The following is a 24267-nucleotide window of genomic DNA, read 5'->3' as shown; positions in this document are numbered from 1 at the left end:
GGCCTAATTTTTTTTTGTCGAGTAGTTACTCGTACTTGAATTTAGTCGAGCATGACTGCTTAGTATCGTATCTCTCCCAAAATTATAAATGTATTTTATGTTCAACTTTATTACAGATTCATGATCAATACAAGTGGGACTGTTCCAGCACCGATTTCGTCCTAAAAAAATCTCTCTCTGGTTGAGATTTGCTTTCAAATGTCAACGCATCGATTTTTGTCTCATTATTGTTATCTGCTCAAGTTCACCTAAATATTTTCACTACATTAAATAACATACTCAATTTTTTACTGGTTTCATTGTAGTTTAATTGATGAAGTGCCTAATCGATAAAAGTATAAGATTAGAAAGAATAATTATTGGCCTCAGCTGTGAAATATATTGATTTTGCGTTATACTGTTTCAGGATATAGTTGTTCTTAATATATCAGTATGAGACTTAACAATAAGAGATCCATAACAATTTGCTTTTTTGGCCACCATTAGATGATCCGAAATCTCTATCCAACAAGCAATACACTAAATTCAACTGGTCACGTAAACATTGAAAAGCATGGAACAGTTTTATGATGCATTTGGCGTTGGAGTATCATTACGTCGGTGCTCCGTATAATAACTAGTCAGCCTTCGTTCATACTTCGAGGTAAAGCTCACGGGAATAATTTAATGCATATCGTGTCAAGATTCGTCCAGTCACAGACTGAGAATAAATCCTCTCGCACACTCTAAATGCTAATGAAACACTGGATGCATTACTTTTGGCTGGTTTTACTCAACCAGACAGAAAAAAAAACACAGGCAAGGTAGGAGAGGGTAAAATTGCCTTAGAAAAACGACGATTCGAGTGAGTGGTGGTCAGTGGTTTAAAAAGACAGAGTGGTGTTCAGTAAGAGAAACACAGTGGAAATGGGTCGCCAGCTGAAGTGAATTCTACGCTAGAAAGCTTTGTCAATGACGCCTTGGGTAAATTATTCAGGCGTAGGCTCAACCGCAAACTGCACTAGTGGGGTTAGGACTTGACGATGGTTTTGGCATGAGACAGAATGGTGGTAGGAGAAGATGTGAATTTCACAAGACATTTGATCTCGGCTTGGAGGTCACAAAAGACTTCGAGGGTGAACTTTCAATTCCCAAGGATTTACCGAATTGTATCAGGGACGATTGAAATTGTACCTCGGGCTAAAGAAAGGAGTGGGCCAGAGAGCGAGTGAATGAGGTAGGACAAAGGACGGAGAAACGGGGATGGAATACTCCATATGACATGGAAACCGCCTTCTGGCCAACTGGGCTACGGGGGATATTGTCCGAACTCAGCGGAACTCCTGCACGGTGGGACCACACCTGAAGATGAATCGTCATTCTCTAGAACATCTTTATTTCGCCATTATTGAATTCATCTTTTCTCAGCACTATGATTTACTCTTACTCACTGAAGTTCCAAATAGTTCTCTTATACACAATCACAATTATCGTTATTTTCCATACATGCATTAGCTATACATACATATATTCCCTTACCTACTTATCCATTAGGTCTATTTACTGAAATTTCGATGCTAATGCTTCCAAAGTCAAACCATCCAATTTTCCACTAGCTACCACGAGCTTCACAGCCCAAGTGCTTAGTCCTTTCGAGGGCTGTTTGACTAGTTGACTATCGTTTCTATCCCTTCATTCTTACTATCATCTTGGTAACAACATCCGAAGAGCTGTGGACAACTATAGAGATTTTCCGTGAGAATACCAGACACCATTGAGCATCGAATCTCGAACAATTATCGATTGGAGCATTGAATTCAACCAATGTACTTCGGAATTTCAAGGATATGCCTCAACGGCTGCTTAATGATCATTCCTCTGGAAAATCACATCTGTGCGGTATAATTAAGGGTCATTCAGTATTGGTTATGTCGGGAATTGGAAATTATGGACACTTCAAGTATTACAGGAAGAAGTAATAGAGGTGTTATATAACTGATTGCTTTTGCTGGAGACGAACTCCTCGATATCCGGCTCTAGTGTGCATCATTTTGCAAACGAAAAGCTCTGCTTCATTTTTTTTTTTTCATCATTCGCTATGATAGAATGAAAGTTACCGCAGCACAGGATCATATTTTGAAAATTACACTGATAAAAGAATTGGATAGATGTTAACACTATTGAATTGGAGCAACTGAAAATTCCTCATAGTTACTCAATGAGTCAGTTGAATGATGGTATGTTTTGCAATGCACTACTGAGGTTAGGCAACGTTATTTAAAACTTTCAATCAATAGGAAGTCAAATGAAAAATTAATAATCAACCTAAATTATGATAAAGGACATCATAGCGTCATGTGTATCAAGAAGCATTATCGTTTTATAAAAATATCGATTGTAGGATTTGTAAGAAAAACAATGAAAAATCTTGTCAATGTGAAATGTTACTTCTGATCAACATTTAAAATAGCTCGGGCACCAGGTCTCGCTTCAATCGACAGGAGCAGCAGCGCCGTGGCAGAGATAGAGTCAACCTCGGAACACTAGGTTCGAGGGGGTGAATTCATGGTTTCCTTCTCTCTCTCTCTCTCTCTCTCTCATACAGTAGAACCCTGGAAGTGGTAAGAGTTGAGATTGGTGGTCGGGGGCTGATATCCAGCTAAGCGCTCGCGCAGTCGAACCGCGGTCCCCACAACGAGAACGACGTGTGCTCTCTCGTAATACTTCCTCGCATTCGCTTCTACACTCAACACGAATAGAACTTATCATTACCATTAACAGAAGCGAAATAATCATCGAGAATAAGTGGCAATTAAATTCAAGGACTACAACTATAACAATTGTTGTAATAAATTATTTGCTCATTGTCCTTAATCGCTCTATTGACTGATTAATTCCATGATTTACGGTGGGATTGTGATGAATAAGCATTTAAATATTATATTGAAATATGTATTTGTCGTCGGAGTCATTTTACATTGAAGTGATAAAGTAGAAAATAGTGAAAAATGTGATTTGAATTTCCACGTGTATTCACATGGTGTTCAGACGTGTAATACTCAAGAACCACTGATTCCAGTGAATGAACGTGTCTTACGATCGACCTTTCGCCTAGAGAACATCACACATTATGCCTGACTCAATTGTGTTATCTAGAAATAAATGAAGAAAACAACAGGTACATTAGTGTAACGAACATTGTATGCGCAAGTGAGTTCAAAAGTGCGCGCGAGTGATTAGTATACATATTCCATTATTTACTAGTCTTTTTCTTCTACTAGAATACAAACATGTTTCGAGTGATGAATTCGTTTTTCCTCCGGTCCTAAGAGAGCAGTGGGTTTACCTGTAATGCAATTTACCATCAACGACAGAGTCATGCGATTATTCATAAATTTCTGGATAAACCAAATGCGTATGGAGATGCCGTTCGAGAAACGATTTTCCACCCATTTAGTGGTGATTAGTTGTCAATTGATCCGGATGAGTTGCTGATGGAATTGAAATAATCTAACAGTTTTCATCACTGTACTATGAATTCGCTGATGGATGTACTCAATGGTGTCAACGGATTATTTGCCCTGCATATTATTTCCGCAGAAGTAGAGAAAGTAAAGTGAGCCGTATGAAATTTACGACCTATTCATGGAAATATTGATGTGCAATTTGAAATTGAAATGATATTACTCCCTCTTAATACACGTAATGGAAAACTATTGTAAGTAGTATTCAATAAGAAGGACGTTCTATCTCCGGGCTTATGTTGGAAAGATATTGATATAATATACATATACGAAAAGGAGAGGAAAAAAAAGAAGAGAACTCATACATTGGGGTATACATTACCGTCACCCGTGATACACTCTGGTTCGGAGGATCTGAACGTGAAATGTACTGGAAAGGATGTGCCACAAAGTCACTGCAAAGGAATTTACGAGTAGAGTTGAGCTACCGGAATGGATCCATAACCATCGTCATTGTTGCCATTATCATTTTAACAGTTATCGTAAATGGTAAGTTCAGAAACAAACCATTGATCTGCTGTACAACAATTTTAATACGAAAATTATTTTAGCAATGAACATAATTTATTATTAATTCCCTTCTGAATACTATTTATGCTATGAAAAATGACTCCAACTTGAAGCACTTTGAAATTCATAGGATAATAAACTTCCATCAGGAAGAATAACATACAGATAGTTCAGGATTATTAATCCAATTATATTAAACATCTTCATTTGATGAGAAACGACATGAGTGAGTTTGGAGCAAAAAAAATCGATTATTTTCTGCAAAACATATATATGAATCTGCTTTTTACACATGATAAACGTTTTTCTAAGGATAATGTTTGAATTGTGATGTGAGGAGGAAGATGATTCATCTCTGACAACCACTTTAATGACAACAAAAAACACGTATTTCACCCTTCAGATGAATGGAGTCATTCATTTATTTCAAACCGGACTCGTTAATTAAGTAATTCGCCCGTGGTATAGTATGAGAGATTGAAATAACAAAAAAAAATTGCCTATTGGTGTGTTTTTAGAAATGTTATGCAATTCCGAAAGACTTATGGAGCAATCTCAAAATGCTTATAATTTTCCATAATTCCCGTTGACAGTGGTGAATATAAGGATATTTCACAAAATGAATCCTCATATTGGATCGTAATCAGGGACATATCGGTGACAAAAAGGTAGATGTCGATCAATGTTTGTAACATTGTAGCATGGATTATTCAGCGAGACAGGGTGCGTATGCTGTCAGTATTTTTGTACTGCAGGACATTTATGTATGCCACAGGTCTATCCGGCTCGTGGGTACATTTTATTTGGCACCAGTGACATGGATCGAGGCAAATCGCTTCTCAACTCCCTAGGTACATATATATTTTGTTGATCCGGTGACAAGGGAATACACCTGGAATCCCCATTAGGATCGTCAATGGGGAGATTGTACATAGACATCCTAATTCATGTTCGCCATTTCAGGTGATAACAGCCAAGCAGAGCCCCTGCTACTAGCCTCTCAATCCCCTTTTCTTATGCATCATATGCCAATTGAATAATTGATTTCAAATTAGTTCACTAATGTGTGATTCCTAAAAGGAATAAAAAATGGAATAGCGTCGATGACAGAGGACTTCATAAATCCATCACCGTAACGACAATTATATTTCAGTTATTATTGAATTCACATTTTATCTCTCACCAAAAATAACTAGTAATCGAAAAATATTACTCGATCCGTGAAGATATTCTCAATACACACCCAATTTGTTCAACATTCTTTCAATTACGCTCTTCACCAAGGTTTTACAATTAATTAGCAGAATCATCGATATAACCCTAATTTTTATTAAGCAATTATTGGTACAATAATTGTTCATCTAACTGATAATATAAATATAGTTCCTCGTGAAGGAAGATAAATCTTGCAGCATTTTTCTTCAGTTGCGAGAGCCTCAAAAAACTCGATAGGACCTATGATTTAATAATCCGCAAAGTTTAATTATACGTTGAGTGCCCTTTCTATCTTCGTACTGTCTGCGGTAAGTTCCTATATGTCAGCGTGAGATGGAATAGACTAGAAATTAATCATTCTGGAGTCACTGCGCGGACAGAGTTTGGCGGATTGGGCCATGAAGGGGACGGGGAGCCTGAATGAGGATAGCTTCAAACTCAGGGGAAAATAATTAAATCGTTGCTGGGAGAATTCTACTCAGCTCTATCCTCGAGAGAATTTTTGCACTATCGAAAACTTGGTAACAGGGAAAATTTGATTAAAACTATTCATTTTACCCTGCCTTCGTATTAATTACATGAATATTTATGCTGAGGAATTTATTGTCGTTAGATATTGTTGGGTTCATAGTAATGGTATTGAATTGGGATAAACGTCGTGTTGGGAAAAAAGATATTGACGAAAAACAGGGTGTTGACTCTGCCGCTATAATTATCCACACGTCAGGGTTAATTATTCATTAGAGTAATGTACTTCCGATGTCGTGCCACAAGATGGATGTACCTTAATTGTTTCATGATAATCTCCGGTGTGTAATGCTGATTGTGATTATATAGTTGTGGATTCCCGGATGTTATTAACTCGAATATTATTTCAAGGCTATAAGTGGTACTACATAATATACTTGAAAACGTACTTGTCTGAATTCTGAAAAATATTAAACCTACTGAGCGTCAATCCAGTATTCTTCACCTGATACGCTTGTTTAAGCTGAGTGCGTAAGCCTCACAATAAAATCGAGCCTTTCTAATGATGAATGAAATTTTTATTTGATACTCTCAGCAATAAAAAGCCAAAGCATTGATAGCAAAATCTGGTATTTCTTTTAAAGCCCAACATTTTATGAGTCGTATGCGACTCGGTGAGGCCTTTTAGACCTCGCAAACTTGTGCTTGCCCATATTATAAGAATAATATATCATTATTATATAATTTTACATTTGACTCAAATTGGTATAATCTCTAATTATCAATTCTAACTCTACCCATCTGCTGCAAATAGCCTCGGCAATGCGGTCTGCAGTGACTCGAAACGTTGCCAGACAGCATGAACGCACTGATTCTAACCCTCCGATATCACCACCGTCCCAATTAAAATACGTTTATAAAGATTGTTTATAATTACATGATATCGGTTAATAATGAAAGTAACTTTAATCATTACCTTGACCATTTCGATCATTTTGAACCAGTCACATAATCACATGCCCAAAAATTTGTGTTTTAAAATTCGCAAACAACCAGAAATTCAACGGAACATGAATTATTGGATTAAACCACGGAATTATGGAATGGGCGTTCAATATAGCGTATAAAATTACGTTTAAATAAAGCTTTCGCCGTTAAATGAATTTATTGAAATATTTGAACAAACTCAAAGATTAATTCACTGCTCTGCCAAAGCTCGGTTAATCTGAGGAGATGTTGAGGTACTATTTTATCATGGGTTTTCTCAATAAATGAGTAAGTATAATGAAAACTGTTTACGAGTCAAGTCGAAAAAGGTGCCAAAACCTATTCCTCATGTTATGTGGGAAGAAAAGCCTTGGTCACTTTTATAAATCCTAGAAAGGATTTACTCTTCCATAAAATTCTCTAAACTATGTCGCTGTCTTGAAGTGTAGAGATATCCTAGGAGGATTAATAGTGAAGTCAGCTTGGGGTGACTTATCTCTCCGGTACAGATATATGGAAGGTTTTCTTTGTGGCTTATAAAATTTCCAACGAACCCTTACTCCTGAGGATCCTTCTCCAAATATCACTCGATTCGTGAAAAAAAAAATGACTCCATCAAGAAGCATTCGGGGTACGATTGTAAGGGATTGATGTGCAAATGGTTCATTCCAATGAGAATAACTCGGAGATTACGTTTCTATTTCGTTATCGCCGACCGGATAAAATTCTCAGAAGTTCTAGCTAAGACATTAAATTCCTGATGACATGATATTGCTGAACTGCATTCAGTCTGCAACGGAAAAAGTGATATTGGTGAGTCTCGATACTAGATCGGAAATCAATAGTTAATACAGTAAAGATTCTTCTTTTTCTCTCGCCTCTCAATTCACTTCGTTTTCTGCTAACTACGTTGAACATCTATCTTATTGGTTCAGTGAATTAATTATAGATGGCACATGCTTGATTCATAAGTCTCATAAGCTCAGTCACTGTACTATTGTGGTCGTTGGTTTCCCCTGCGACTAGCTTCTTTGTGGGTTTGTATAATTCTTCACTTTTACGACGATTACGACGAAGTTTGAGATGGAATTTCGTTTGAATGTTACTTTCTTATAATTTGGACTTTCAATTTACCTAGTTTTATGGCATCAGCTATTGTCTACTGAACTCCCGTCTCTCGCATCTTCCTCTCATTCTTCAGTCTCATACCTCATTATCCTTCAGTTCCTCCTCACCATTTTCTCATCTTACCTCCTCTTTCTCACCATCAATAGATTTGCCCAACTCTGGAATATCTCTCGGCATTAATAAAGGTAATTTGATCGATATTCTCTTCTCACTCTACTCGACAAGAGAGCTAAGAAAAAACCATAGGGGTCAGTTAACGAAATGTCCGTCAGCCAGAAAGAACATATTCGGCGTTAATTTGTCGCCCATAGAGTACGAAAAAAAAATTCTATCTCTGTACAGCGAGTGCTCGCTTTTCCCTCAAAAACCACACATCGTAGTCAACTACATACATAAAGATATAAAAAAAGGAATATTGGGCTTTAGATAGTAGGTCATCCACGCCGTTGGTTGGCTCTTGGAAATCGAGTTCATCAAATAGCCGCTACCCTTAAAAGAACCGACAGAGGAAAGTGCCTATTTGATGATCTTCACTCAGTGGCTGAACTTTAGAATAGTAACACCGGTCGATGAAGGATTGACCTGTGTGAACTGAGATTTTTCAACGTGAAGATTTGATAGTTTTCTCAAAATTTAATGTGAAGGCCTACAAAAACATGGCATTTTATTCTTCACCCTATTTTTATGAATAATTAACCGTCAAAATTTGACATCTGTAAAAAACCAGTAAATGCGATCCATCTGCTGATGAGATAACCTCATTAATTACCGCTGACAAGTTTTAATTTCTTGTTAAATACATTTACTTCAAGGTACAATGCTTTTATAATACATTGCCCCCATTGTATGAGAAAAATAGCATACCTTAAAATAAATTTAAAAAATTGCAAACTTAAGTTGAAAATGACTAGAACGATATGCACCTACATCGGGAACAAAAAATGATAGATTTTTTTGTTGACCATAAAGAAGTGTTTAATCGATTCTAGAGGTCTTGTTGTTGGAAGGATTTTCTTGATTGAGAAACACCGTAACGTTTAGAGTATATCTCAGTGTTCTAAACTATAATTATTCGTCGATTATCTAGTTTTGTTCATAAATTTTCGCTTCTTCAGCATATAAAGGGCCCCTTAGCATATTGAAGTAATAGCCGAAGTCTAAGCGTGTATGACAAGTGAGCGAAGGTGCATGGTTTTTCTCATGTGCTTCACTGATGAAAAATCGATGGCTTCTGTATTCCCAACGCTCAGCCCGTCTTTCATTTTCATTTTGAGAGAGAATCACCGCGGTGAATCATATTCACCAACGCCATCTGTTAGACTTTTTTTTATAATAAAAGAATAGAGATAATTTCTCAATTATGTCAAACATTAACGTCAATTTTTAGTTTTAAATTCTTATATCGTTGTAAAAAATCTCATTATGCCTGTCTCGTCAAGACTCAGAGGCCAATTAACTACCTGCAGCTTCCACAAACATTTACGCAGAGAGCCTTAAATAAGAGACTCTAGTCTGTATGGGTTTTCTCCTCAACAGCAGGGACTCCAGTTTCTTATGGGAAGATCGAGTTTTCGAAATTTTGGAAGTCATATAATCAGAGCTTTACTATAATAAATTATTGATAGTTAATCTAGTAGGCAAACAGTCAAAGGTTCACTAACAGATAATTTCAGGGTCAGATGGTGGGTGAATTGTATAATGTAGTAAAATGACATAAGTTGCGAACTAAGTGACAAGTTAATTAGTTAGAAAGGTGTACTAGGTAGGTGAGGTAGAAAGGAACAGCCTGGTAAATTGGACGAGGGTTCCATTTGACCCGGGGCTGGAATAGGATAACGGAAGTTGAATGGACGACTGACTAAGTCAGCTATGCCCCCTCTATATTTATAGAGCATAAGTCTCTTTGCAAAATCTTCTACACGAATGAATGAAATTTTATAGACTTTAGCAAATATCTGTTCGAAAATTTTCCAATCTAATTATTGAATTAAAACGGTTGTTTTTTCGGAAACTAATACACTTTATCTGTTAATGTACTGGCCCGCTCCATTCGAAATTTAAAATGACCATCATGAAACGATTTTCAATTATCAATAACGTCGAAGATATTGCTCGATTGAAGTTTCGTCTCAGAGCTGCAAACGGCAATCACTATATGAGACACTCGAGACAAAGAAAGAAGAAAGTAAAGTATGCATTCCCTTTCTCAACATCCCTTCACTAGCTTATGTACTCATCGTTGAGAATGCGTATTTATTTTTCTGTCAAGGCTACAAGATTGACGACGCCTTTTCAATGTTCTTCGATACGACTGAGAGAACATTTTTCGACATACGGACAAGAATTGGCTCATCGATCGCAAATACTCCGGCATCCTGCCATTTCCTCATACTTGAAATATATGCTATCATTCCTGAGTCAATATAAAGGGCTTCAATGCATGTAGAAGTCACATGGCTATTCTTTTTGGCACTCGCCCATACGACAGAACAATATGTGAGTTTTTTCGACTTTTCACTGTGTCACATTTAGGAAGAAAATGAACATCGCTAGGTGCGCGTCGACTTTCCGATGATTTTAAATTGAAAAGGAGAATTAACTGTAAACTTATGACGTTAGAATAGTGTAGTATTGCGAATAATTACGGGGAAGTCCCCAGTTTAAAAATGTCAATCTAGCAAATATTTTAGACAGATGTTCGTATTTTATTAAGAGATTCTAGGGCTAAGTTTATATAGTAGTTTAGCGTAGGTGCTATTTGTGGGGAAACCCCGCAAATAGACATAGATTGGTACAGGAATGCAAGCCTGTACCATAAAAACACTTAGAGGATCATATTCTATGGGTTTATGAGGCCCACAGATGTGACAGGCGGAGATCGGTGCAGCTAGCGTGATCCAGAGATGCTAGGAGCACGTGACGCGATTAGGGCCCAGTCGAGGGTTGAGAAGAAGGACAGGGCCAGAGTCGTGTTTTGGCAGCGTTCGACGATAGACGCTTTTTTAGAGGTTAGACGTGTTTTAAAATATGGACGTAGAGTTAGATGTTTTTTGTGTAGTATATTAAAGAGTGAATATTGTGTTAAGAATATAGAATTTAGTGTTAGAATCATATGTACCTTTTTTACTAAAAATAAACTGATTTATCTTGTAAAAAGTAACCCTACAATAGCAATAATCTCGTGAATGTTGGTAGAATTTTCGAAAAAATTTACATCTTGAACTCCCACAGTTGAAGAACAATTAAGAATGATAAGAAATATTACAATAATAACGCGCCTCATAACTCCGGTTTCCTATGATATGTTTATTCCGTAAGAAGATTGATTTTCAACGCTGCAGCACTAATTGTTCCTAAAAGCGAGCGTTATTGTGGATCTGTGTATGTTTGAAGAAAAATCATCGAAATGAAAATCGAAACAAATACCGATGCCCTTGCTCTTTTAATAATAACAATAGATTTCATACTTATATCCCCTTAGGAATTGGAGTGACTGAGAGTGAGGAAACAACATCAGGAACCATCTGCCTGGAAAAAATGTCCTATGGGACCAAGCTTACAATCATCATCAAGTAAATAATGGTCCCTGTTTCGCCACGAGTAATAATCTAAATGATTTCAATCGAATTGTCAATTCGATTATTTGCCTACACAACATTATTCGTGGGAAACGTGATACGCCGAATCAATCTTTGTATCACATGTGAATTGATGGAAAGGGGGACACGAAGAATAATAAAACGTAATATTAAACGAGAAGAAGAATTAAATGTTGGACACACAACGCTTATTCTAAGACTAAATATGAGATTGTATTTAGATAAGATACACTTAATAGTGGCAAAGAGTAACACGATAGTTGGGGGTTGAGTCTTAAGTAACTTATAGCGAAAAATTCTGAAAAAATACAATACATCTAAGAGCAAGGGGAGAGGGAGGACATTTCGAGGATGGACGATGAAAGAAAAAATGTTATTGGGTAAAAGAAAGAAGGAGGAGGATACTATTCAAAAAGAGGAAACTGGAATGGTTAAATAGGGTTTTTCATCAAGATTGCGAAAAACTAGAGAGTGGGGGAGGAGAAACGCAGGGTCACTGGCGGGTCAGGTAAGGTACTGAGGGAAGGTTTGGGCCTATCTCGTTGGTAGAGTAAAGTGATTTTATATAGGTATGCCCAAATTGAGGAGATTAAGAATATAGCATGGGGAAAATTTGGTAATGGATTGGAGAAAAGGCAGAGAAGTTTTTCTCCATGCTGTTAAGAAAATAATAAAAAGAGACAGCGAGATTGGGATGGTGTTATAAACGAGAGAATATGAATATAATAATAATAAAGAAGGGTCCCTGTACTGTCTAAAATATCTACGTAATTCGCGACAATATATACACCGCGTGTCGGCACACAACAGTCCCGATTGTTTAATTGATGCCACATGTATTGTGCGCTACTCGAAATAAAAATCATAAAGTTGGGAATTTCATTTACAATTTCAGTTTAATAGAATTTATTATTTCAACTTGGCGACCTATATTACTTTCGTGGTATCGGTACGGTCAATGCATAAAAATGGAAAATAATATTCAAACCCTAATAATGGAGAAGAGTGGAAATTGAAATGTGATTTGCATGGTTGGTGCATTATTTACGAGTTGGAAAGGTTTTCAACTCTGCCATGCATTGAATATGAAATTTCTCTGCTATATGAATATGAAATTTAGATCAATTTGGATGAAAGTAGGGAATTATCGACGTCGAATAATAAATTCATCGAAACATGCAAATGTATTTTCTCTGTATGTTTACATAGAAACAAGAATAATCCTTCTGCTCTAGGAACGAATTTTATCTCTTCTAAATATAGATTATTTCACCATTTTTGTTTACTTATAATTGCCTCATTCACATCGCATTATTGTCAATTGACTCAAACAATCTTGATATAAAATGATTTTTCTGCAGTTTTAAAGTTGTCAATTCAAAAATTGGTGAAATTCAAACGAAAACTAAAATAAATTGATTTTCCCTTATTGTTTTTAATAAACCCACGTGTTGGTGCAAGGGGAATCAGGAGAAAGCATGGGATTCATATGAAGAAGTCACATATCCTATTTGAATGTGAACATCATCTGAATTAACGGCAACTTCATTTTGGGTGAAAACAAATTAATCGCCGGATTGGAGAAGAGGGGCGACAGCTCCCCCCGGGGGAGTGATGAGCGGAATGAATCGAGGGCGTAGCCTCCTAGTTTGACATGAGGATTGAAATTTATAAGAGGGATGCATTTCAGCTCATTACCAATAGTCATTCAATATTTCACGAATTATTATTATGGAATGTGTGAAATTAGCGAAGAGTGAATGAGCGAGTGCTTTGTTATTTTGGATATTTGCGCACGTATAAAAGAACAATGTGAAAATAAGTCGCACTAAAAGCAGTTATTAGAGATTTTTGTCAGTCTATAAACACTTCCAAATAGGGCTTATACGCGGGTAAATCTATCGATTAAACTGGACACATCAACGGAGTTGTGCGAACAATCGATTTGAACCGAGAGTTTCCTCTGGGTCTATTCATCATTCCGACCAGCCTGTTGTATCAGCGGTGATATCTATAGGCCATAGAAAGATGGTGTAGAAACTATGCAGGCTACCATACCAATTTTGGTATACGATTGGCACCGACACATTTGCATTCCGTAAAAAGTATTGTTCATATTGTAGAGTACACATGGACATATATATGTTCACAGAATTTATAGAGAAAGTTTATCAGGAAATCGTGTGGTATTATTTGTTGGTATTCGAAACTCGATAAATTGGTGGAATTAAAAAAATCTTAACTGAGAAAATAATTCTTTCTATCTCATCCCAACAGCCAATTCTTATTAATTTTTTGAGAGTTTCGGTCACTAAAAATTAGGCAGGCAGCAAAAAGGATCACAAGTGATCGGTCGGGTTATTTCCAGATGCATCGAACAGCTTCAGGCGTATGTATGCAATTGCAAAATTATCGCTTTAAAATACAGATAAGCAGAAATGAAAAAAATTAATGGGAAATGGATGAAAAAAAAGGACTAACAATGCGAAAAGCCGTTGGTAAAAAGAAACTTCCATGCTCATAATACTCTATCTCTTTTACCTTAGACATTCCGTAATTAAGCGGTAAAGCTTTTAAGAGGCTTACGTACTGTTAAGATTCTTGGAGTTCTTATCGGCGAAACACCTGGACGATTGTCAGCGATTTCTCGAGAAATCCTTTAGTTTTTCATTATTTACCGCGTTTCTTCATCTTTCTAGAAGATAGATAGTAGGCCATTTCAAGAACTTACGCGATTGTTAATTTTTTAGTGGATTTTCCGAGTAGTTATTGACAGACCATACGGATAATGCCGGAAAACAATTTAGAATTTAGCTATTATCGATTTTATTCACGTCAATATTTAGATTTCAGTACTTTAAATGGAATTCCTTGAAATTTATCACATCATAAATTGAAGAATGCGAAGCAAGTCACGATAAATGTACTAATGATTTGATATTTTATCTTGGCCACAAATAAATGATTCAAATATTTTATCAATGCATAATACCTATCAATGAAGAAGTATTATTATTATCATAAAGATGTCACCTTTTATCCCTCTGAAGATGAAAACAAACAAAACGGTTTGCCACCCTCTTGGACGTTAATCCTAAGCCCTGGAAAAAGGGAATCTCGAAATAGAACCCTCTAAATGAATTAATTTGCTTCAGAGTTGCACATTTTTTCGGATATTTCACCTCTTGTCACCCTTTCATGTCCTACTGATTAAACGCCATGTTAGAAATTTTCTGGAAATCGATGCTGGAAATAATTTATCAATTCTCTCTCGATTCGATATTGAGCGAAAATACTCAATGACTTTTTTCGTTAAGTTGGATAATAATCTCAGAGGACGATAAACAATGTTCTTTGATATCCTGGTGGCCTTATATTCTGGCAGGTATTTGCGGATACACGAGAAATGCATTCATGTTTTCTCATTTCTACATTACAAACTAATCTTCACTAATTAAAATCCCTTGTGTGCTGGTGGCCTTCTGACTCAGTATTTGTATATTCATTATCGGGGATTTTCTTTGATGAAGGATAAAGTTTTTCCACCAGGAGAGAATTTAGTTGTGCTGCGGCTGACCACTATTACCATGCAAAACAATTTGAATAACTTTGAAGCAATTTCTCTCAGAAATTTATTCCACAGATATTTTAATACTATCTGTGAATCTTATCTGCATTGTGAATTAAAAAAAAAAAACAACAAAAATGCAATTGTCATGAGAAATGAAAGAATGAAAGCAATGTTCCCCCGACTTTTCGAGGACAAAGACATTCTTCAAATTTCCACAATGTTCGATTCCATACTGATGCAACGACTTGGATTTTCGTTGATTTATAAATCTAATCAGCTTATATTACTCTAGTGCAATACGTTAAAAACCAAATGAAATTAACTGATCCATTCGAATATATGGGTCAATCGAATGAGACGATTGAATTTTCTCTCTCTCTCTCTCTCTTTCATTTATTAAGTGAAGAATTAGTATTCAGTTCAATTTTATCAAGTTCTTGTCCTTTAACTCTATTTGATCCATTAACACCATAAATTTTCATTGAAATGTCATCTACCATTCAAATAATCATTGTACGTCATTTATCTATGTATCCCATTAATGGTGAAAATTTATTCACTTGCAGAAAGCCAAATTAGTTGCATTGAAATAAGATTAAGGGTTTTTTTTTTATTCTTATCTGTTGTTATTTTCCATTGCACTACTATTTTCTCCACATTTATTATTATTTGCGAGGGCATCGTTCGGATTTAATGACATTTTTCACTTTTTATCCATCAAATCCATAATTTTAAATTACGTTTGAGTTCATAATACCAAGTGTTATCTACTACAAAGGAGGAGAAATGGAAGAGGACCGCGGGGATAACCACGAGTGCGAATCACTGAACACATTGGATATCTATACGGTTGGCTGATGCCGAGGCACATTTGATCTCTTTGCCCAGAATTTTAGTGGTTCGTCAGGACGGTTTTAATTGCCTACAATCCCACTACCTACAGTTCTAATATAAATAATATAATACCAGTACTGCATTCACACTATTCATTATCATGGGGATGCATGTGAATTATGAGCTTGTGAAAGATCAATTCCAATTAGTGCCCTTACGTTAAAGTTCGCAAGCTTTATTCAGTTCTGGGCCTAGTCATAGAATGGAATAGTGATCATTGGTGAATCAACTATGATGGCACATCAAGGTCTATTCCCTCTCGCCGAATGGTTATTCGCTAATAATTAACAAATTCCAGTTCGGATGGGTGGATGAAGCATTTTATTTGGTTGGAACATCATAATTCCTTCTTGAAAATACTCCAGTGACATGTTTTTTCACGTGTAACAATGCAACGGTTGATAAAATGTTCTATGGCACCTTGACACCAAAATCTGCACGGATCAGTTTACTAAAAGTCCCCTTGTGTGTGCCAAGAAGGGTAGAAAAGACTGCATACACTCTCAGCTTGAAAAGTTATCGTGAAAATGCCTACCATGAAACTTTGTAAAGAGTTCTTGTTTGGCAGCTAGTTATCTTACATCAAACTTCATCTTCATGATATTTTCAAAAATACCACGACACTAAGACGATAATGGTTTTCAAAATGCATAAAAGTGGACTGCTTAACGAATCACTCAGTTACAAAACTAGTCATACACTTTTATATTTATTATTTCCGGTATATTAGTAACCTTGATTATTAGTCATTAGTACAGTGATAGAACAATTTAGGTATTTTAAACGAAATACGTAAACTATTAATGCATAATGGATTTATATATGACCAAACGAATGTTGATTAATAATTAATGGTGGGTCACTTAAATGGCGAAAGTCAAAAGTCAAAATAAATGCATGAAATATGTATTCATTAACTCCTTACGAATGAATGTTTTGTGAAACCAAATGAATCCTAATCTGCCATCGTATTCCATAGGTTTCTTGTGACCAATTCGTTCTATCATGTATAACATGCTTAATAGTATGTATAACTCACAATTTCTGTATTGCTTCAATGATGCTTTGATATTCTATTGTATTTTTCGAAATTCCTTAATAATAAATATCTTATCTGATCTCATGCTATCTTAATATCGTTGCCTGTTTGTCCTTGTTGTCCCTTTCGGGCAGCTTCATGTTCGATGGTATTTTTTGATCCCCTCATTAATTCACCCCAATTCCTACACCCTAAAAGTGTTACATCTTTTTATATAATCCCTATCAACCAATTTCGGCACTTATTTCACATAGCATCTGATGACCAGAGGGTGTTCAACATAAAAACCGAGAGTGGCACAAAGTGAGTGAGAGAGAGAGAGAGAGCATAATCATACGAACATATATTCAACAACGTAGGAACCATCATGTGCTTGACTTAATGGGAAATAATACCTCAGCTCTTTTCCCTCAGACTGACTTTACACCAGCATTCTGCTTCATAATTCACAGTTATATACGCACCCGCGCTACTCTTACATGTCCGACCCATTATCGTTGTTTTCACTGGCATGCCTCTCGGTGTACCGGAAGCATTTTCACATTCTCCCTGTGTACTGATCCAACTGCGAAAAAGATGTGAAGTTGTTTTTTCACCTCTCTACCTGAAGTTTTTTTTAATTCCTTTTTTATTCCCTAAAAATTTTTCAACTATTCATGCGGCTTCTCGACTTATTGAACAATATGAAAGGTTCGATACGAATAATTGGCGGATATTCTAATTTGTTTATGAAGGTACAATGTAATATTTAGTAAATTTTTGTTAACGTTCGTGCAACTGCCAATGAAGAAAACGAGGTCGATGAAACTGAAATGTTGGTAAATGGGATGCAAACTTCGTTTATTTTGTTTCAATGAAGTGCTAATAGCACTTATCATGAAATCGTCAAAGCGACAGTGGTGGCGAAAAAAAGTCGAACGCAATTATCTTCGTTTCGCTGAGCCTCAAGGGATTGCCAGAGGGAGATGGAGCATGACTTTCAAATGAATTTCAATAATGACAGCGTGTTTTATATTCCAATGGGGAGAAAGAAATAACTGCGATGTCGTGATAGCTTTAAGGCTCGATCTCTCTGGAAAGCCAACAGATGTAATTAAGAAGTTGAATTTCTGGCTGCTGAATAATGTAATCGAGAAGAAATGTGCAATCTTTTTCCTAAATAAAATTCTTCATGACAATCTTGGGAAAATAACCAAGTGTATGGATTTAGATGTAAGTAGGTGCATTTATTAAGCCTATGAATGAGTTCCCTCATGCACCAAGTGGTGAAAATTTGGTATATAAACGAGTTAGTAATGAATTAATTAGTTAATTAAAAGTCACGATCCCTTAGTATACCAAGGCTAACAAATCCAGATAGCATGAATTTTTGATAGGTATACTTAAAATCTTGAATATTGAGAAACTCAAGAACCAAATAAGACACTTGACGTGACGACAATACACTCACGATCTCCATTCGCAATGAAAGACATTGTCTAGGAAATGTCACCACATACTCTACTTCACTGTCGGTCCTGTGGAATTCCACCTTCATTGAACTTACGCGCCAGGCGTATCTACAAGTCACACTTTACAGCTAACCTCTATGTGTATGTATACATCTATCGTATTCGAGAAACAATTCTAAGGTTCCCCTAGCCACTCAACGGAAACACACAAACACGCGATCGGTCTTTCTTCCATTCCTGCTCCTTCTATCCATTGAAAGAGAAAAAAACGACAAACCTCTTCATCCCCTTCCTCTCGTCTACTCCTTCTTAGCTCTTTCACATTCTCCATTCTCCACATTTACTTTTTCTATTTTCATTTCACTTTTGATCTCTTTTTTCTCCGCCACTGCAACCTCTATTGTCACCGTCTTCAGTCTTCACCTACAGGTAGACATTTTTCGTTGGGGGTTCCATCTGTTTAAACAATAATGTGTATCTTATTCTTGAAGATCCTTGACTTTGCTCTCTGGCATGTTCGCTACTGGAGTTTGTTCGTTTGATACCTCTCAACAAGATATCTCCACCGTCCACGACATTGTTAACTATGACAGAAGCATAGATGATGTGTTTGTCAAGATGTATATCGTTAAGTGAGTGTAAACAGTTACTCCGTAAAAGTTAATGCTTCATATAATATGACAAAACGTTGAAAAACTTGATCTTCTGCGGAAATTGATTTTTTTTTGATTAGTTAATCCTTAATATTTGTCACTAATGAATTTACTTAGGATAGAAAATAATATCGCTTAATTGGAATTTAATTGAGACTAATTCGATGAAGGATTTATGAGGGTTATATGTGCTTCATATAACGCAATTTATGGTTCTGCAGAATATCTTGGCTAGCCGCCGCCAGGTATAAAAAAATAATGAAAACAATATCGAGGCACAATAATAGTTAATGAGGGATTTTTCGCAAAACTCCCATGGTTGGAGATATTTGTTGACATAAGTCCACGCGGGAAGCAACCATGATTATAACTTTGGATTAAACTGGTACTGGAGCTATGTTAGTTCGGTTCAATATTGGCCTTCAAGTGTGGGCCAAACTTGGTTAATCCTTCAATTATAAGGCTACCAAAAGTTTGAATTGTCCAGGTTCATTCAACCATAAGCATTATGTGTAATTCAAAATTAATCTAAGCTAGTCTTGAAAATCTACTGTCAGTCTCATTAATGTTTATTAATACTGATTCAATGGATTTCAAAAAGTTGGAAACAATCAGAAGATTGTTTGAGGGACCTACTGGCACTTCCTTAAACAATTAGCTTGCGTCTTACTGGACTCAGCCGCAAATCTAGAGCTTGTATTTGTGTAAAATCAGCAACTGTGGAATCACCTAGATATTCTCCATTATATACTTTAATCAAGCTTAGTTAAATCCCCAACAGAAGCTCGGAAACCAAGATTGCAAAATTTGCCAAAGCCTCGTACCTTGCAAACATTTGAATTTGGAATCATGGGATATACTGCTGAAATTGAATTTAATTGGAATGTCAGTCTCAATGCCATTGGATTCATTCATTTCGATTCTATGGACATTTAAACATCGGTATATTCATTGATATAATGTATAGTTATAATGATTTTCGCACATGTCTAAATTTTCAGTATTACTAAACAGTATTACGAGCATTCGACACGTATAAATCGCCATATATATGTATATTTGAAATATGATACAGAGATTATTCACTACATAAAAAATAAAATAGGCTAGAACTTATACGGAACGGCAAAATTGTCAAATAAATGACCATTCAGAAGGGTATTGCTAATTTATTAACAAAAATTGCGCTACTATGGACAATAAAGGAGCTATTTCTTACGTGTTCAAATTTGTTCCAGGCGCATCCGGCTACATATCTAGAAAAAATTTCATCACAGACTTTTTACAAGAACAGCCAACTCCCGGAACGGGTCCCTACTTCGATACCAGTGGTCCACAAAATACAACGGGACTGGTAGGAAAAACTGTTGAGCTGATCTGTCGTGTCAAAAATCTTGGAAATTTAACGGTAAGAATTCATCATTTAAATTTTTAACTATCTCATTTAATTTTCTTTGCCCTTTGGGCAAAGATTGTTTTCTTGTGTACAGGATCTAAAAATTGACATTTTTACCGTGCTAGAAAAACTCTAGCATTCCCATGACTATTGTCCAAATCTCCCTAATTTTCGAACGAATTACACCTGAGCGTGGAGATTCAGACACATGGAAATGAGGATTTGTAAACTGAATTCAACACGGCAGCCTAGAATGTTTTAACCCGAAAATATCATTGTAAAGTCTCATGCGATCCCCCTCATGCGACAAATACCGTTAAATGCACCTCTTACTCGATTCCCAGGATGGAAAATTTGATCCCACTTGGATTACTTTGGTAAACTCGCTGGAAAGAGCTACCAGTTATACAATAGCTAGGATGCCTTCAGTCTCTGAGCCTCTTAGCTCTTCTAGCGAATTGACTCTTTATAAAGCCCCTGACAATTTCGTAGATTAATCTTGAAAATATTTTATGAGGGAAGAATTCTACGTATCTATAAGAAATTCATCACTTTATGAATTTATTGGTCTATCTATAGGTCGAGCTGTTATGAAGCGTCAAAATAAAATTTCTCCAACTTGGAGTAAACATGAATCATCACGGATTAATTTTTTACTAAGTTTAAGGATAGAAATAAGCTAACAATAATTGATAAATACACTTATATAGAACGGTATATTCCAATAGGGTAGCTTCTGTTAATAATTTCTGGTCGTGTATTGCAAAAATTGGGTATCACTTTCACTAACTCTCCTAGAAACGACTATATTTCTTAAAGGCTGAACTGAAAAATGAGTTGCTTTACCTCCTTCGACCACTTTACTGCAGAATCTATCGAGGCATCGACAGATTATTCATTTATGAAAAATATGTATTCCAAACTTGTTGTCCAATTAACTTTTGCCTATTCAATAGCCATAGTTGTCAATTCGCAGGCTCACAGATAAAGGGAAAGGGGAGTATAGGTTGTCATTAGTCTGATGATTAGGAGAGGTGCATGTGCACGTATCTGCGACTACCGTTTCGAAAGTCATCTCTCATCCATTTTCTGTCTATCCTTCTTCCTTCTCTTCGTTGTTCGACATCAGCGCAACTAAAATGGTAATATATTAATCAAGCACGCACCACACTATAGCATTTGGTTTACCCGGCGGAAATTCCAGCGTTTATTCATGTAAGAGAATGATCAATAAATTTTATTCTTCACTACAAAAAAATTGTAAATAATGGCGGCAGAAATATTATAGTCAAAAAACTGTTACACCGTTATCTTATACGATGATTATGCGGAGGCTTATAGCTTCAGCTATTTATGATGGCTCATATAGACCACAATATACGAGGAAAATACGCAAATAAAAATGTGTATATATAAGGTCAAAATAGAAGCGGATAAAAAGTAGAGAAAACGAGCCGAGGGTTATAGTGGTGGGATGTGATGATATAAAACTAGAAAGTAATCGGTGTTAGAATGGTTTGGTTGTCACCGTAAATTCAGCGAGGAGAAGAGAGCCGAGAATTGTTAAATTTTACCGTTCAATCGTATGAACAGTCGGGCGTGAGTTCTGATAGCAAATATAAAATTTTTACCTGTTTAGTTGTAGATTAAAATCCTTTGAACTCAATATAATTCCCGCAGAAATATTCTACCTTACCATTGACCCAGTCATGCACTAATCCACTATAAGTGATGAGGAAAATTCGTTCGGGTACGAGAAGTAACTCGCATTGTCAATAAAAACTTTTTTTTTCTCCTCAGGTTTTTCGCTTCTCTATTATTTACTGTCATTGATAGTTGATAAACACAATTGAAAATGAAAATTTTTCATCTCTCTGAATGCCCGCGAGTAAATTTTCACAAGTACCGGCGACTCCTCTGATGCATTAGTTGTCTCACGTGAACAATAAGAACTTACCCCCTCTGGGTAGCAGTGCAGGAGGGTTGTATCGATCCTCAGTAAATTGGTGAACATTGAATTCAATTCCAAGCCTTCCAGCTTAAAATGCCAGGGGTCATTTGTACCCGAGGCTGTTTGTAATGTTCAAGCCCTATTTAAACATTATTGGTATTCCGTTCAGGTGTCCTGGGTCAGACATCGTGACATTCACTTGTTGACAGTCGGACGTTATACTTACACAAGTGACCAGAGATTTGAAGCACTCCACACACCACATTCTCAGGAGTGGAAGCTGAAAATACGATATCCGCAGAGAAAGGACACGGGAATATATGAATGCCAGATTTCAACGACACCACCCGTTGGATACAAAGTTTATTTGAAAATCGTTGGTAAGTTTGTAACACAAGAATTTTTGACACTTCTGCATTCCGTCAATTTCTACTGCATATATTAAGAAACGCTAAATCTGGGTTCCGTCAAGGAAGTCAATCAGACAATTCAAAGTTATCATCCACACATGTCGACAGAACTTACTTGTGATATAAACTTTATATGACGCACTGCAACAATTTTTCAGAGTTTTTAAAAATAGTAGCACATAACCAAAATCAATGAATGGAATCGGATCTCCTTTATGGATAATGAATTTAGTAATATGGTAATATAGCATAGAAATGACTCCTAATATTTCAGAATCTTCTTGGCACTCATTTCCATGTATATGTATATGTCTTTATCCAGCTCCGCTTCCCTTCTTAAGCGACTTATAGCGAAGGAGTTTATTTAAAATTCAAGTATTGAGTCTCACCAACACTTAGCATTATCCAGGCTTCTTGAGGGAAACACAGCTGGTGACCCCTCTAAAAGTCATAATTTTGACCCGATCTCACCTTCGAGTTATTCCGCATAATTGAGCCTAACTCCATTGCATTGTTCATTTCAATTCGTTGTTAAATTAAATGATGAAATATTTCGTTTTAACCAAGAAATTTGATGGAGTTACTATACTTGTACACTACCGTCAATTCGACAAGTCGTTAAAATTTGGAGTATATGATTTTGGTTACACTACAAATTCGTAATTATCTTTCACTTGTTTTTTCACTCATTCTGCCTCTCGTCCACTCAGTCTGATGAATAGGACCTTCATCAAGTTTTTTTCACACTGAAATGTTGAAAAAATGAATATTAAAAAACAAGTGAGGGAGAAATGTAATGTAGAAAGTTCTGTCACCGAGTGGAAACTCATCTAAAGTAATGTCGAGCACAAGTACAAAATGAAATTACTTGACACTGAATAATTCAGTGAGCGATGGAGGTTGCTTCACTTGAAACGCGGCCTGCCCTTAAGTTTTGCTACTAACTTTTCATTCAAACACCGTCAAGAAGAGACCCTTTTGGAATTGGGCGGTTCGCCAAAACGCTTAGCTATTTACCCTCAATGCAACACCTCAATTCATCTCCCAATGTTCTATCCTAATTTTCATAACTTCGTTATGATTTCTGTTGCTTACAAGTGTATCTACAAGTGATTATAAATAATGAATGGGGATCCGGTCTGTAACTTTTTATTCTTGGTTATAATCAGTTATTATCAATGGGATCATGAATATAAAATTACCAGAAAGCAGAAAAAATCATGTTTTGATTTGAGAATTCAAATGGTAATTCCTGTCTTGAAAATTGATCTGTCTATCACCTATCATATCGATCCTGTGTATCTCGTTCTTACTTTCTTCTCCCTTCTCCCCCAAAAAGTGATTAAGGGAAATAATTTTTTTTGGACCGCCGGTAGCGGCCGTATGGTTATAGTGCTAGACTAGTCCTGACTGACCCCGGGTTCAATTTCCGGTGATGGTAGTCAAATTTGTAATCCTTTAATTTCACTCCCAAGTAGTAGTCTCGTTCAAG

The 24267-nt window shown here is 36.3% G+C and overlaps 1 protein-coding gene across 2 annotated transcripts in view; it reads left to right on the top strand.

Moving 5' to 3' along the window:
* The first annotated feature begins 2667 nt into the window (after positions 1-2667).
* Positions 2668-24267, top strand: part of LOC135169817 (zwei Ig domain protein zig-8-like) — a 29817-nt gene continuing 8217 nt past the window's right edge. The window contains exons 1-4 of one of the 2 annotated variants that reach the window (XM_064135136.1): positions 2668-3157; positions 3261-3992; positions 20257-20426; positions 22535-22745. In XM_064135136.1, the coding sequence (XP_063991206.1) occupies positions 3869-3992; positions 20257-20426; positions 22535-22745 (505 nt within the window). In that variant the 5' untranslated portion in view covers positions 2668-3157; positions 3261-3868. Of the gene's footprint in view, positions 3993-20256; positions 20427-22534; positions 22746-24267 lie in introns of both variants that reach the window. The other variant, XM_064135137.1, reaches the window with a different exon arrangement.

Source organism: Diachasmimorpha longicaudata, chromosome 15 (assembly GCF_034640455.1).
Source record: "Diachasmimorpha longicaudata isolate KC_UGA_2023 chromosome 15, iyDiaLong2, whole genome shotgun sequence".
In the NCBI taxonomy this organism is placed as follows: domain Eukaryota; kingdom Metazoa; phylum Arthropoda; class Insecta; order Hymenoptera; family Braconidae; genus Diachasmimorpha; species Diachasmimorpha longicaudata.
This window is presented reverse-complemented; position numbering and strand designations above follow the sequence as displayed.